Source organism: Syngnathoides biaculeatus, chromosome 7 (assembly GCF_019802595.1).
Source record: "Syngnathoides biaculeatus isolate LvHL_M chromosome 7, ASM1980259v1, whole genome shotgun sequence".
Lineage (NCBI taxonomy): Eukaryota > Metazoa > Chordata > Actinopteri > Syngnathiformes > Syngnathidae > Syngnathoides > Syngnathoides biaculeatus.
The window spans coordinates 22,212,921-22,226,593 of NC_084646.1; the positions used below are offsets into that span (position 1 = coordinate 22,212,921).

At 40.5% G+C, this 13,673-nt stretch overlaps 1 protein-coding gene and 1 pseudogene across 2 annotated transcripts in view; one reads left to right on the forward strand and one right to left on the reverse strand.

Annotated features, from left to right (window-relative positions):
* The window catches only part of pex5la (peroxisomal biogenesis factor 5-like a), a 126,431-nt gene that overhangs the window by 53,391 nt on the left and 59,367 nt on the right, over window positions 1-13,673 (reverse strand). Inside the window, exon 2 of one of the 2 annotated variants that reach the window (XM_061824991.1) lies at window positions 6,739-6,843. The exons of the other annotated variant lie outside the window; for it this stretch is intronic. Coding sequence (XP_061680975.1) covers window positions 6,739-6,807 — 69 coding nt within the window. The 5' untranslated portion in view covers window positions 6,808-6,843. The remainder of the gene's footprint in view (window positions 1-6,738; window positions 6,844-13,673) is intronic. 2 annotated transcript variants of the gene reach the window in all.
* On the forward strand, window positions 12,214-12,332 carry LOC133504179 (5S ribosomal RNA; annotated as a pseudogene).

Sequence of the window (13,673 nt, forward strand, 5' to 3'; positions counted from 1 at the left end):
GAATGTGGCTGGAAAACTAAAATGAGTTTCACACCTCTGGTTTATATAATGTTCCACATGATGTCCATACTAGTCATGTATTTCATGGAAACTTAAACCAGATCATGCTTTGCTGCTCTAAGTGAAACCAAAGTGACCTTGACTCAAATGTAACTCTTGGTGACAAACGTGGCTTAAATCTTTTTGTTATGTTTCAATTTTTAATGTATGGCCAATTTTAAAAGGTATTTACAGACATGACTTTGCCTCCTCCTAAACATCTGGGAAATGCTGATAGAGGATTGTCCGTATCAATCTGGGGAGTTGTTTTGTGCACTAGTTACTGGCGGGTAACATACAAACGCGAACTATATATTGGAAACACTTCACTATCATTACAAGGAGATTAGCATTTACTATTGATGCATTTACAAAATATGTTCCATACATATTGAGGATGGATAATAAAATACTATAGCACACCATCTTTTTGTGTCGCTGTTCCAAAGCACCTTCAATAACCGCTTTAAGGAGTAATCTAGTAAATTATGCAATAGAAACCTTCTACTAATTGTGTCACTTGGGCTTTACTGAGGTGATCTTTCAGATGTTACTGTCAAGGGAATGTTATAAATTGGTCAGAAACTCCAAGGTGATCTTGGAATAGGTTACATCAAGGAAAACTTAAGTATAGAAGTAAAGTTATTGGGTGCGACCTGGAGGCTTTTGCAGCCAGTTTGATTCAGTCGTTTTATCTTCAGCTTGTATTTAATAATTCAGTCTTTATTTAAACTCCAGTGGGTTGTAGCCATCCTAAGTATCCATTTTCCCCTTTTATACAACGTAACATAACTGATCCCTCATTTTAAACACGTTTTTAATATTTTTCGTAACTAGCATTCAAACCAATTATCAGGTTTTTTTTAGACTGAAATTGCCCGAGTAGCAGCGCAGCTCAGCTGGCGACCCAGACATCCGCTGCAGTGACCTTTTTAGATGTCTCTTGGCTTAGTTCATATATTATTGATATGCGCAATGCACCCAAGTCTACAATGCTTTAAAGCTTGTAGAAATCAGGGAATTTATTTTGAGGAAAAAAATGCTTAAAATATTGTACATATTTTGGACATTGACCCATCATAATGCATGCACATTAGTGGGCCTTAAGAGAGAGAATTTCTGCCAGTGTGTCATGATCCTGCCGCACCAGCACGAGCTTCTGCGGGTGTCCGCCCAGGTGCGCTGATTGGAAGGTGCACACCTGCGCCTCATGCAGCCTGATTATGCTGTGGATTTATATGACCGCGATGACAACTGGCCGGTGCCAGTTCGTTGATCTTCATGTCCCGTTTGTGTGCTCCGGTATCCCTGATTGAACCTGTGTGTACCGACCTTCGTCCGTTCTCCGACCAACCTTGTAAGCCTGACTCCTTCGTTATTTCTGCCTGCTCTCTTCGCCCGACGTCCCAACTACCGCTGCTGCACCGGACTGCCTGCTCGATCCCCTACCTCTGCATATAATAAACGTGTCTCCTTGAACTACCTTGCATCTTCCGAGTCCTGCATTTGGGTCCTACTCTCGTTCCGCTGGGACGTGACACAGTGTTAAAGGAACTAGAAGTTACAGTAATGTAAACAAACAGAAGGCGATGTCAAAGAACTTTTGTTGTAATTGAGCATTTGTCCTCTCTTCTGATCGAAATTGTTGGATATCTGTAAAAGATCATCTTGAGTCATTGGAAATATTGAAACTCCTCAACATTGATGATCGCAAATTCTTTTGTGTGTGCGCGCAACACTGAGGTTGGCCCAGCTCCAGCGTCTTCAATAACATTCCATTACATTTTCCAAGCCGCTTATCCTCACAGGCGTCACAAGAGAGCTGGAGCCTATCCCGGCTATCTCTGGGCGAGAGGCAGACTACACACTAAAATGGTCAGCAGTTAGTCGCAAGGCGGTAACAAACAGAACAGTAGACAGTAACTGTTAGTCTGCCTTTAAAAGTCTACCTCCACTCCATGTATTATGCTGAATCAGATGCATCTATGTGAGGTCGTTAGCTGCATAAAGACACCTGTCCACCCCATTCAATCAGTAAGATGGCCAAGACAAAAGAGCTGTCCAAAGACACCAGAGACAAAATTGTACACATCTTGTAAACAACTTGAATACATCCATCCATTCATTTTCTTAGCCACTTATCCTCACAAGGGTCACTGCAGTCCTGGAGCCAATTTCAGCTGTCATTGGGCAGGAGGCAGGTTACACCCCGATTTGGTCGCCAACCAATCCCAGGGGACATAGAGACTCACAAGCACACCTGGAGGCAATTTAGAGTGTCCAATCAATGTTGAATGTTTTTGGAATGTGGGAGGAAACCGGGGTGTCCGGAGGAAACCCTATGCAGGTACGGGGAGAATAAGCAAACTCCACACAGGCGGGTCCAGGATAGAACCCAGGACCTCAGAACTGTGAGGCCAATGCTTTACCAGCTGAGCCACCGTGCTGCCTATCACGCAAATAAATCATTAAGAAATCATACATTGTGATTTCTGGATTTTTCTTTTTAGATTATCTCTCTCACAAGGGACATGCACCTATGATGAAAATTTCAGACCCCTCCATGATTTCTAAGTGGGAGAACTTGCAATATATCAGGGTGTTAAAATACTTATTTTAGTCACTGTATTAATGTACAAACTGCTGTCTGTCAGCGGCAATGCAGTCTCTTTCCCTCAAATAGAACCATTCTCTGGGTATTGTGACAGTTTATCAAATAAGACATCGCACTAAGAAATCAATTGAATATAAAGGGTACTGCATCTTACTGAATCAGACAGAAATAAAAGATGAAATGAAGTGAAGTAGCGCACCACATTATTTTTAGTTTTACAAAAGTAAGCAGGGTGTGAACCAGCAAAAAGCAAATAGCTCAGTCAATACTAGTGTCTCTGTGTGGCATTTGGAAACGTATGTTTTAATGTGTTGTTTTATGAGGTGTTAGAAGTTAATAAGGAGTTTATGAGATTTGATCAGCAAGATGACATGTTTATTGACCCCATTCCAATCCTTCCAAGAACAATGCGAAGAAGATAAATATTGATGTGGAGAACTGCAGCATTCCGCCTCGCGTTGTACATGGAAGAGGCATAGTTCTAATGGTGTGTGCATGTGCGGGTGTGTGTGTGTGAGAGAGAGAGAGAGAGAGAGAGAGAGAGAGAGAGAGAGAGAGAGAGAGAGCGAGAGAAAGATGTCAAAGTTTAGTTCTGTAAATTTGATAAAATATGCTTGGAAGCTGAGACTTTTCCCAGGAGCTTGAACTCCTGTGTCTTTCACAGAGATGTGGCTTATTTATAGATATTCCAGAATTTTCCAAAAATGTATTTACTTTTTATTAATTTTTAATGGGCGGCACGGTAGAACAACACGTTACAGGGTCTGCCTCACATTTCTGAGGACTGGAGTTCAAATCGTGGTCCTCCCTGTGTGGAGTTTTCATGTTCAACCTGTGCCTGCGTGAGTTTTCTCTGAGCACTCCGTTTTTTTTCTACATTCCAAAACATGCATTAATTTGGGATTCTAAATTGCCCTCTGGTGTGATTGTGTGTATGGTTATTTGTTTCTATTTGCGTTGCGATTGGCTGGCAATTAGTTCAGGGCGTACCTCGCCTCCTGCCGAAGTTAGCTGGGATGGGCGCCAGCACTCCCGCAAACCTCGTGAGTGTAAGCAGCTCAGAAAATGGATGGATTGATAATTTTTCATTTTAAATGTTAACATTTTTCCATTAACCTGCACACATCAAATATTTGAATCGGTCATAAGAGTGGCGCAATGTGCGCAATCTAAACTAGGTGTGGTAAAATAATAATTCCATTATTTTCAAAATACATTTCTAGTCCAATGTTAAATGAACAACCTGGTGATGCATAAATTTATGGAATCCAAGATTCTTAGGCATTTTGCAAATATAATTGAAGTAGACAAGTTTCTTTCAGCTTGTCCCATTAGGGGGTTGCCACAGCGTGACATCTCAGATGAATGCTCATATTTGTTTGGCACAGTTTTTTTTTTCAGATGCCCTTCCTGACAGAATCACTTTTGGAGAGTAGGGGCCTCTACTCCCAAAAGTGGAGATACAAACTCACAATCCCTGGTTTACCAAACCAATGCTCTAACCACTGAGCTATGGGGCCTCTTAAATAAGCAATGAACAAAAATGAACAACCTGGTGATCCATAAGTTTATGGATTAGGAATCTGAGCTATTTTGCTCATTTTTAAACTAGAATTGAAGTCAAACTACCATAATTTCTTGTATAATATTATGAGAATGGTGTACACTTTCATTCTGATATGCCACTAAATGGTTATTATAAAGTTTAGCCTACACTTTCATTCCAATAAACTAGGCGTACGTATGACTGCAAAATGTACAGTTGTGATCACAAGTTTACATCCCCTGGCAGAATTTGTGATTTTGTTTTTCAAATACAACTGATCTTTGATTTCTTTATAGTTATGTTTTGTTTAATGATTATGCTTGTGTGAAATGCCTGACACTTTGATTTGAATACCATAAAATAAATGTATTTCTTTTGGCCCTTCATGTTTTCTTTCAAGAGTGGTACCCATCTTACACATTTTCGCTGGCTAAATAAAAGTAGGGCTGCAAATTTAAAATAAGAGCAAGTAAATAAAAAGGAAATACTACATGTTTAAATAGAATGATTAACTAGAATAATTTTTGGGCAAAAAATAAAATACAGATAATAGTTCTCATCGTATGGATAAAAGCAAAAGCACACATTGTAAAAATGCAGTATACAGTATATAGGTAGAAGTTTTCCTGAATTCTTTGGTCAACTTTACATTATACATGAGAAATTATGGTACATGCTTCCACACAATGAGGGTATCAATGAATCAATGTCTTTTTAGTTGAAATATTATTAGTATTATTCAAAAACTTTATGATGAATATACTACTTGTATTTGACACTGTTCAACATGTTTTCCCAGTCATTGTATTCAAGGTTGTAGCAGGGTGGTGCATCTGTAAAGCGTCGGACTCACAGTTCTGAGGACCCTGGTTCAATCCTGGCACTACCAGTATGGAGTTTGCCTTTTCTCCCCGTGCCTGCGTGGGTTTTCTCCGGGCACTCTGGTTTCCTTCCACATCCACAAAACATGCAACACTAATTGGACACTCTAAACTGCCCCCAGGTGGGATTCTGAGTGTGGCTGTTTGTTTCTATGTACCCTGGGCCTGGCCGGCGACCAATTCAGGGTGGAACCTGCCTCCTGCCCGATGACAGCTGAAATTGGCTCCAGCACTCCAGAGACCCTTGTGAGGATAAGTGGCTTAGAAAATAGATTGATGGCTGTATTCAAGGTGGTAAGCGATTTCTTTATATAATGTATTTATGAAAAATAATAATAAATATTCATTTCGTTTTGGCTCTTAGCTCTTCATCTAATCCAAGTTAGATAAGTAGTGGAGGATCATTTTTGTTAAAAAAATGGACAAAACGTAAAAAATCGATAAGTTGATGAACAAATTTTACGACTCCGCAATGATAGTTTAAGCTTGAAGTCGACTAATTGCTAGTTGTATGGTCTGGCGTTCTAACTACACGAATGTCTTACTAAATTAACAGGTGGTAGCTTTGCGCAGCAAACTAAGAGCGGTGCCCCAAGTGTATGAAAATATTTCAATAAAAAGTGAGATGGGGAGCATGGTCATTTGTAAAAAGTGCAAGTCTGTCTTCAAATATAATAAATGCATGTCCATCTGAGAAGCCCCCTGCTAACGTAAGCTGACAAAGAGCTTTAAATCTGCATATCAGCTATTAACAAATTCACCAAATGCCCTCCTGTAACAGTGAAACACAAAATTTAGACGACAAGCGGTGGTGGATCAAAAACCTATTAATTGTGAGGATGAATATTTAACGTCACCAAAACATCCAAGTTGAGATTCTGTCACCTGACAGCCTGAATCTGACACAGGCACGCCCGTCCTCCCTCTTCCTCCTTCCAACTGACCCCACCACCTGATTCACTCATCTAGTCACAAATCACAGATACCTTTATGCCTTCATAGGAACCTCAAGTTACACAATTGTAGCCTTGCTACAAAACATTATTGCAAAGCATTACTTCCTCTTGTATTATTTTTTTTAAATATACTGTGGGGAGTTGCAATTGTGTTACATGAATCAATGTTAGAGTTTTACAATTTCTCACTAGGCAATGAAGGTATTGAAATGTGAACGGATGACTGAGTATCTGAATGTGATGAATAAATCGGCGCGGGGCTTGTGCAACCAGTGTTGACAGACAGAGCAAGTGAGTGAGCAGTATGTTTGGCAGCATATGCAGCGGGAGAAAAAAAACAACTTAAAAAGAACACAATTTATTAATGTAGATCAACTTGATTATCATCACTTTCACGTTGACCACAACAAATCTGAAGTTGCTCAACCCTGACTACATGGAGGAGAACACCACAATTGAATCTCAAATTCAAAGTTGCTATGCTATTGCCTTAGCAACAATACCTGAAGAATTTGAGGTTGGTGTATTGATTCTGTACTATTAAAAAGTACTATTAAAAATAATGATTTTCTGTATTTAATTTTGGTGGCTGCTTCCGTATATTCAACAGTCATACGCAAAACAAAAATAAAAGCGTTGTTATTTTATCTGTACAACCAACACACTTGGAGGCAGCAGGTGTTCTGAAATGGTTCTGCCCACCTTGGTAGTCACCGTGAGGAGGGGCTTCCCTTCTGATGACGCCTTACTTGGTATCTCCTTCAGGACCATGGCAACGGTCTTATCTGCAGCCCTAGAGTCTTTGCCCTACAACAGTGAAATCAACAATGACTTGCGTCAGGACAGTTCATTGACAACTCAATGCTTTGCCCTAATCCGGGGCATCTTACATATAAGACTTCAAGGCATGGAAATACTGTAATTGAGTATGTGAGGCTCTCAACGGTAACAAGACATCCACAAGACTATGACGATGAAAAGTCAATGAACAATGTGTTGGCCTGAAGTTGATAAGCATGATCATTCACAGCAGTACTTAACACCACTATGATGGAAGAGAATAGGGCTATCCCAAAACCTGCTCACACAAAATTTGAAGCAGATAATTGTACCAAATATCTAAATTAAGATTCAGGGGTACTAACAAGTCGAGTCCAACCCCTGATTGACTGATGGATTCATAAAAAAAAGGGCCCCAACAATTCAACAATTACTTCCGCAATACATGCTTAATGTAAGCAATACCTTTAAAACAGCACTAGTACACCAGAACACATTCTTGTTCTCCACTATGTCTGTCAGGCGTGTTGAAAGAGTGAGTAGTGAAGTACTGGTTTAAGTTTTTAAAATATACATCAATCCATTTTCTTCGCCGCTTATCCTCACAAGGGTGACAGGGAGTGCTGGAGCCTATCCCAGCTGTCAACGGGCAGGAGGCAGGGTACACCCCGAACTGGTTGCCAGCCAATCGTAGGGCAGATGGAGACAAACAGCTGCACACACAATCACACCAAGGGGAAAATTAGGGTGTCCAATTAATGTTTTTTAAAATATAAACTTTTTAATGTTACTGCATTGTTAATAAATGTTCTATGACAAGGGAGTTGAATGCAGAGTAATTCATCCATCCTTCCATTTTATGTATCGCCTATCCTCACTAGGGCCACGGGTGTGTTGTAGCCCATCTCAGCGGACTCTGAACAAGAGCCGATGTACACCCTGAACTGGTCACCAGTTATCGCACACACTCACACTCAGTGTCACACATACGGGCAATTTAGAGTTAAATTAATTAATTTAATTTAGAGTGTTCTATTAACTCACCATGCATGTTTTCGGGATGTGGGAGAAAACCTGTACCCGGAGAATACCCATGCAGGCACACATACATATCATTCACAGCAGTACTTGACACCACTATGATGGAAGAGAATACATTTGATACATATATATATATAAATATGCACACACAGAGCATTCTGACAAATTTGGGTTGTATTGGTGCTGTAAGAATGGAACTCCATCATAAACTGAGGCTGTTCTGAACTGTACGTCTGTTAGACAATATAGAGTAACTCCAGGTGAACATTTCATGTCAATCTTTCTTTCGGCTTTTCCCGTTAGGGGTCGCCACAGCGTGTCATCTCAGATGAACCCTCATATTTGTTTGGTACAGTGTTTAACACCAGATGCCTTCCTGACGCAAGCCCTCTTGGGGAGTGACGGCCACCTGTGAGAAACAAACTCATAACCCCTGGTTTACAAAACCAATGCTCTAACCACTGAGCTATGGGGCTGTTGTACTTTTTAAGTTGTGGGCGCTAAAAGTATTTTGCCCTTTGACCTTCACAACCTATTAGAAGTGATACATGACTGTTTCTTTGATCATTTCTATGACTCATCGCTTCCAACGATGCCTCCCCCCAACCTTGTTAGCCGAATGGATTTAAAGTTCTCTGGAGGACTACTCACTGGTACCCTTTATTAAAAGAAATTGAAAAACAACCCTCAATAAGAAGCAGTTGGAAATAAACAGAGGTACTCAAAGTCATCTGCTTTTAGTGTAATGTTACAATGGCTAACAATAATATTTAATATACTTTGACCTTCACATCTCTTTTCCCAGCAGCACGGTTGTAGCCACACAGTTCTGAGGGCCGGTGTGATGGTCTGAGTGCTCCCCCGTGCTGAAAAGTCTCCTTGTGATTAATGCGCATGCGTTACGAACAAGGGAACTCTGGGTACGTAGCAGACGCTTCGTGGGAAATCCCCTGGTCTCATAGTTCCCCTTCTTCTACATAGAGGGAACTAACGTACAGTATAACCTAACCCTAACCCTAACCTAATTTTAAAACAAAAGTTGATAAAAAAAGATATACACATATATGTACGTTCGCTGGGTTCTTCTTTCTGAGACATCCGTAGCAAACATGCACACTCGGTGACAAGTTGTCGAATGGCAGATGTTGAAGCATGGATGGGGATGTTTCAGACTGCCCAGACGTTTACAACATATATGTCCATGTGCGTTAATCACAAGAAGACTTTTCAGCACTGGGAGCGCTCAGACTGTCACACCGGGGTTCAAATCCCGCCCCCACCCCTGTGTTGGAGTTTGCATGTTCTTTCCGTGCCTGCGTGGGTTTTCTCCGGGCACTCCAGTTTCCTCCCAGATCCTCAAAAAATGCAACGTTAATTGGAGACTCTAAATTCCCCCAAAGTGTGATTGTGAGTGCGACCATTCTGTCAGAGCACTCCCACAACCCTCGTGAGGATATGTGGCTGAGAAAATCAAATTAATTTCCCATAATGGAAAAGACATCTTCCAATGGGTAGATTTGCGCATATAAGGGGAACACTGTATTTCAAGTCAAAGGCCAACACTAAATGCCTAAAAAGCATATATTATGTTTGAATAAGCTCCAACAAAGAGCACAGTTGGAAATATTATTCAGTTAAAGTCCTTTGAAAATTCAAAGCAAAATCTTATTGACTTTGACGTGCGTAAAGGTTGCGTCTCTTGAGCTACTCGCTGTGCTTCATAGTGACTTATTCATGCAACCTCTGCAACCAAAGGCAGGCACAGCTGCAGTCATCTGCTTGCTGTGTATATACAGTATTGATATATTTTCTCATCCATGTTCCTGTGATCAGTGTGCCATCTGTGCAGAGGCTTCCCTGCCACTGTTTGTGACCTCGCTCTCTGAAGCCAAGAGGAAATGCAGGAGGTGAGCAGCGAGAGCTCTGCCAGCAGTACAGGGACAGCCATCAAAACACGCTCATTACATTATTCCAGCATTTGATGTAGAGTGTGGGCAACATTTGTTCCTATTTCTTTCCATGACGAACACATCCAGTTTTTTTGGAAATAATATACACAAATTCATTCTAGTTTCTGAGAATACGACAGCATCACTTTTGTGGTGAGTGGTCAGAGCAATCGACGCTATCAGAATCAATGACATTTACAACAAATTCTTTGGATACTTTGTTCCATGAAATGGTTCCCGACAGGCCATTTCCTTTATTTCATAGTTTTATTTCTGGTTCCACTGCTCACATTATATTATTTTGTCGAATCAGATTTATGTCATGTCCCTCTAATCTGCCCGAGGCCTTGAGAATCAAGAGTGCTGGCCAGCTATTCCAGGTGATCCCGAAACCTTCATAGGGCAGCCGGGATCATCCCGGGGCCCTCGTCCTGGTCCGATGTGCTCTGCACACAACACTAGTGCAGCGTCATGTGCTACGTAAAGAAGAAGGGGATGCAGTGTACTATCAACGCGATATATAGTGAAGATGTGGTGCTACTAACCTCAACTCGGGAGCTTGTGAGTACGATTGGGCGTCGTCTGAATTTGAGCGATTCCGGTCCCGATTCAGTTTTTCATTTCGATTCTGGCTCCGAATGATTCTCAAATCTTCATTTTGAAGCTGGGTGTGCAAATTATAAACATCTATTTTCTTTGCACCCTACACATTTGACTCAGCATTCTTTAGAACCAGTATCAATATCACACGCATCCATTCGTTTTCTGTACTGCTTATCCTCACTAAGTAAAGCAAAGTAAATTTATTTATATAGCACATTTCATACTCAAGGTGACTCAATGTGCTTAACCTTGATTAAAAGCATTTTTAAAAAGGAAAAAACAGCTTCTAAACATTTCAACCAAAAAAGTACAATTAAAATAGCACGAAGTGCAAAAACTATCATTTAAAAGTGGAAACAAACACAAGACCAGTGATAAAAAATGTAAATGTTCGTGAAAGAGTTGACCTAGCCACACTTTACCAATTTATACATCTAGATAGTGCCTTTATTACTTTATTCATCTTTTTTAACTGTGTCACTCTGCATCATTTACCCAATTCTGTTGTTGTTCAGTAAACCTGTATTATTGAACCCGTGATACTCCAAATGGCTCTCTGCACTTTGTACATTTGTGTATAGATGTACAGTGTGTCCCAAATGTAGACTTTGTTATCTTGTATAATTTAGTGATTCAGACGAAAGGAAACAAATTTCTTCTGTGTTCTAACATACTTGCCCAGTAAAACATGATTTGGATTTGTTTTATCCCAGAAGAGCAGCACTCAAAGTTGTTTTCAATTACACACACACACACACACACACACACACACCACACACACACACACACACACACACACACACACACACACACACACACACACACACACACACACACACACACGTTGTGAGAGTCCTATACTGTATTAGAGTCAGCGAGGGAATTCCAGCAAGGCTTCAGCATAAGCCTCACTGTTTCTTATAAATGTTGTGGTAATTTTATTGCCGTCATTTCATTTCCACTGAAACCCTTAATGAGATGTTTTTTCTTCCTCGGTGTGACATTTTATGCCACTGTTTATCGCCTTTCATGAACTTGACGTGGATTGCATCTTCTAATGAATGGAGAATCCTGGTGGCACGCGTTATGTGTGATTGAATGTTACACCCTCATCAATTGCGGAGGAGTAATATAATGAGAATTTGCTGCGTTTGCGGCACTGCTCATACATCACTGTCACAGAGGCTTGGCCTGGACGAACTTCGAAGGAGGCTGGTGACAGAGACAAGTGATTTCCTTGCCAGTCGTGGCAAACGCAAGTCATGTGTTGTAGCAGACTGCTGTAGTCGCTCACTAAAACAAGCATGCGCATCAGGCATTGGCTGGCTACAGTTTCATACTTGCTTATGCTGACTGAATTGAATACTTTGGCAGCTTGAGAAAAGCTCACATTATTCATGATCCCACCTGTTTTTGTCATGAAGCAACATTCATTTGTACTTAAAGCACAAATGACCAGATTTCAATGAGAACATTTGATCATTTCATTGTGATCATTCCGTCTGTTTGCAAGCGTGACTTACAGCATGGTGGCTTCATTGCTTTCCCCTAATCACTTCCTTTTGAATTTTATTTAATCTGCAACAAAAGTGGAACTCACACCACTGAACGAATAAGAGACTCTCTGGTGGTAAATCGTCTCCCATTTGCATTGGTTTTATCCTGACATCTGAGCCACAATGTTAATAAAATATGTACGCCGATGCAAAATCTCCTTCATTTAGATTGGGTACCTTCAAGTTCCAATACCCCAAACGTTTGTTTGAAATGTTTGAAATTTTGCCCCAAATACTAGTGAACAAAGGCTTATGGCCATGCTGCCCTGAGAACGCCCGATCTCGTCAGATCTCGGAAGCTAAGCGGGTTTGTCCCTGGTTAGTACTTGGATGGGAGACGACCTGGGAATAGGAGGTGCTGTAAGCTTCTCTCCCCAGCTAAATGTAGAGGGGTTGCGTCAGGAAGGGCATCCAGTGTAAAACTGTGCCAAACAAATATGCGGTCATCTGAGATGGAACGCTGTGGCGACCCCTAAAGGGACAAGCCGAAAGGAAAAGAAGAAGAGGATACTTGTGAACACTATGGCCCAAGTTCGTAGTGGTTATCACAATATGTTAGAGGTTTGAAGCTGACGCGTCGGTAATCACATTGTGGCAATTTCTTCCTTCAATCAGCCATTCTGATTGCTGCTAGTCTTAAATTATTCCTACCAGCGGCAGCCGGACCACGGGTCAAGCAGCGAGGAACAAGGATCGCAGCCATCTTGGTTGGCAAAATGTTATGTCCATTAATGCGCAAACAACAATTGTGTGCTAACAAGAATTTTATTCATCATAGCTGTTTGATAGAACACCCACCAACGTCACGTCGCTGAAAGTAAAAACTGTCACTGGCATAGGTATATTACAAGTGTCAAGAAATATTTAACCAAAAACGAGACTCGTGAGTTGCAAAATATGCAACTAAAGCAAAAGCATAAGTGAAAGAGAAACCATAAAACTGAGAAGTCCTCGCTTTTGTAGCCTGGCAACAATATCCCGTCAGACAACACTATGGAAAATAAAATGCACATTTGCCTTCGTTTAACAGAAATATGCAGGCTCAACTCAATAATAAGGACAATTCCACTCAGCGTAATAGCAAATTGATTTTTTTAATCATTTGTTTTTATGTTTGTCAAAAAATGTCTGCACGTGAAACCGGTCCGTGACGTATTGACAAAATATATGATCACATTGGTGGTAAGTAATGGGGACTCAGAAAAGACTCCAGCACTTTGCAAGTAGTTCTGTTAATGCTGTTACTTATTTTGTTTTGCTGGGGTTTCAACTTGTTGGCTTGGAAGGCCTCTTATTAAGGCACTTTTTGTAAACAAATTACTGTGATTTCTAATTTTATTTCTGCATTTCAATTTGTCTGTTGGGCTCTTTGACAATTGAGTTAAAATAGAGAGTGTTATGTTATGTTAGCTTCTGGCATGATATAGCTAGCTTGTGTTTTATGTGTGTATTTTGTTTTAAAGTTTTACATTACATGAATGCTCAAGTTTGTGTTGCACTGGTGAGTTATAAAATGTTATAAAATGAAGATGTATGAGGCACATGAGCAATGTTTATTCATTCTTGATTAAGTCAAGAGTGTTTTGTTTTATTGTTAGGGGATTAATCCAGTAGACTGGTTTACACCTGGTAATATTTTGTAGTTTAAAAATGATCAAATATATAAAGTCCCAGAATATATTGCCCATTGTCTTTCAAAATTGACTTT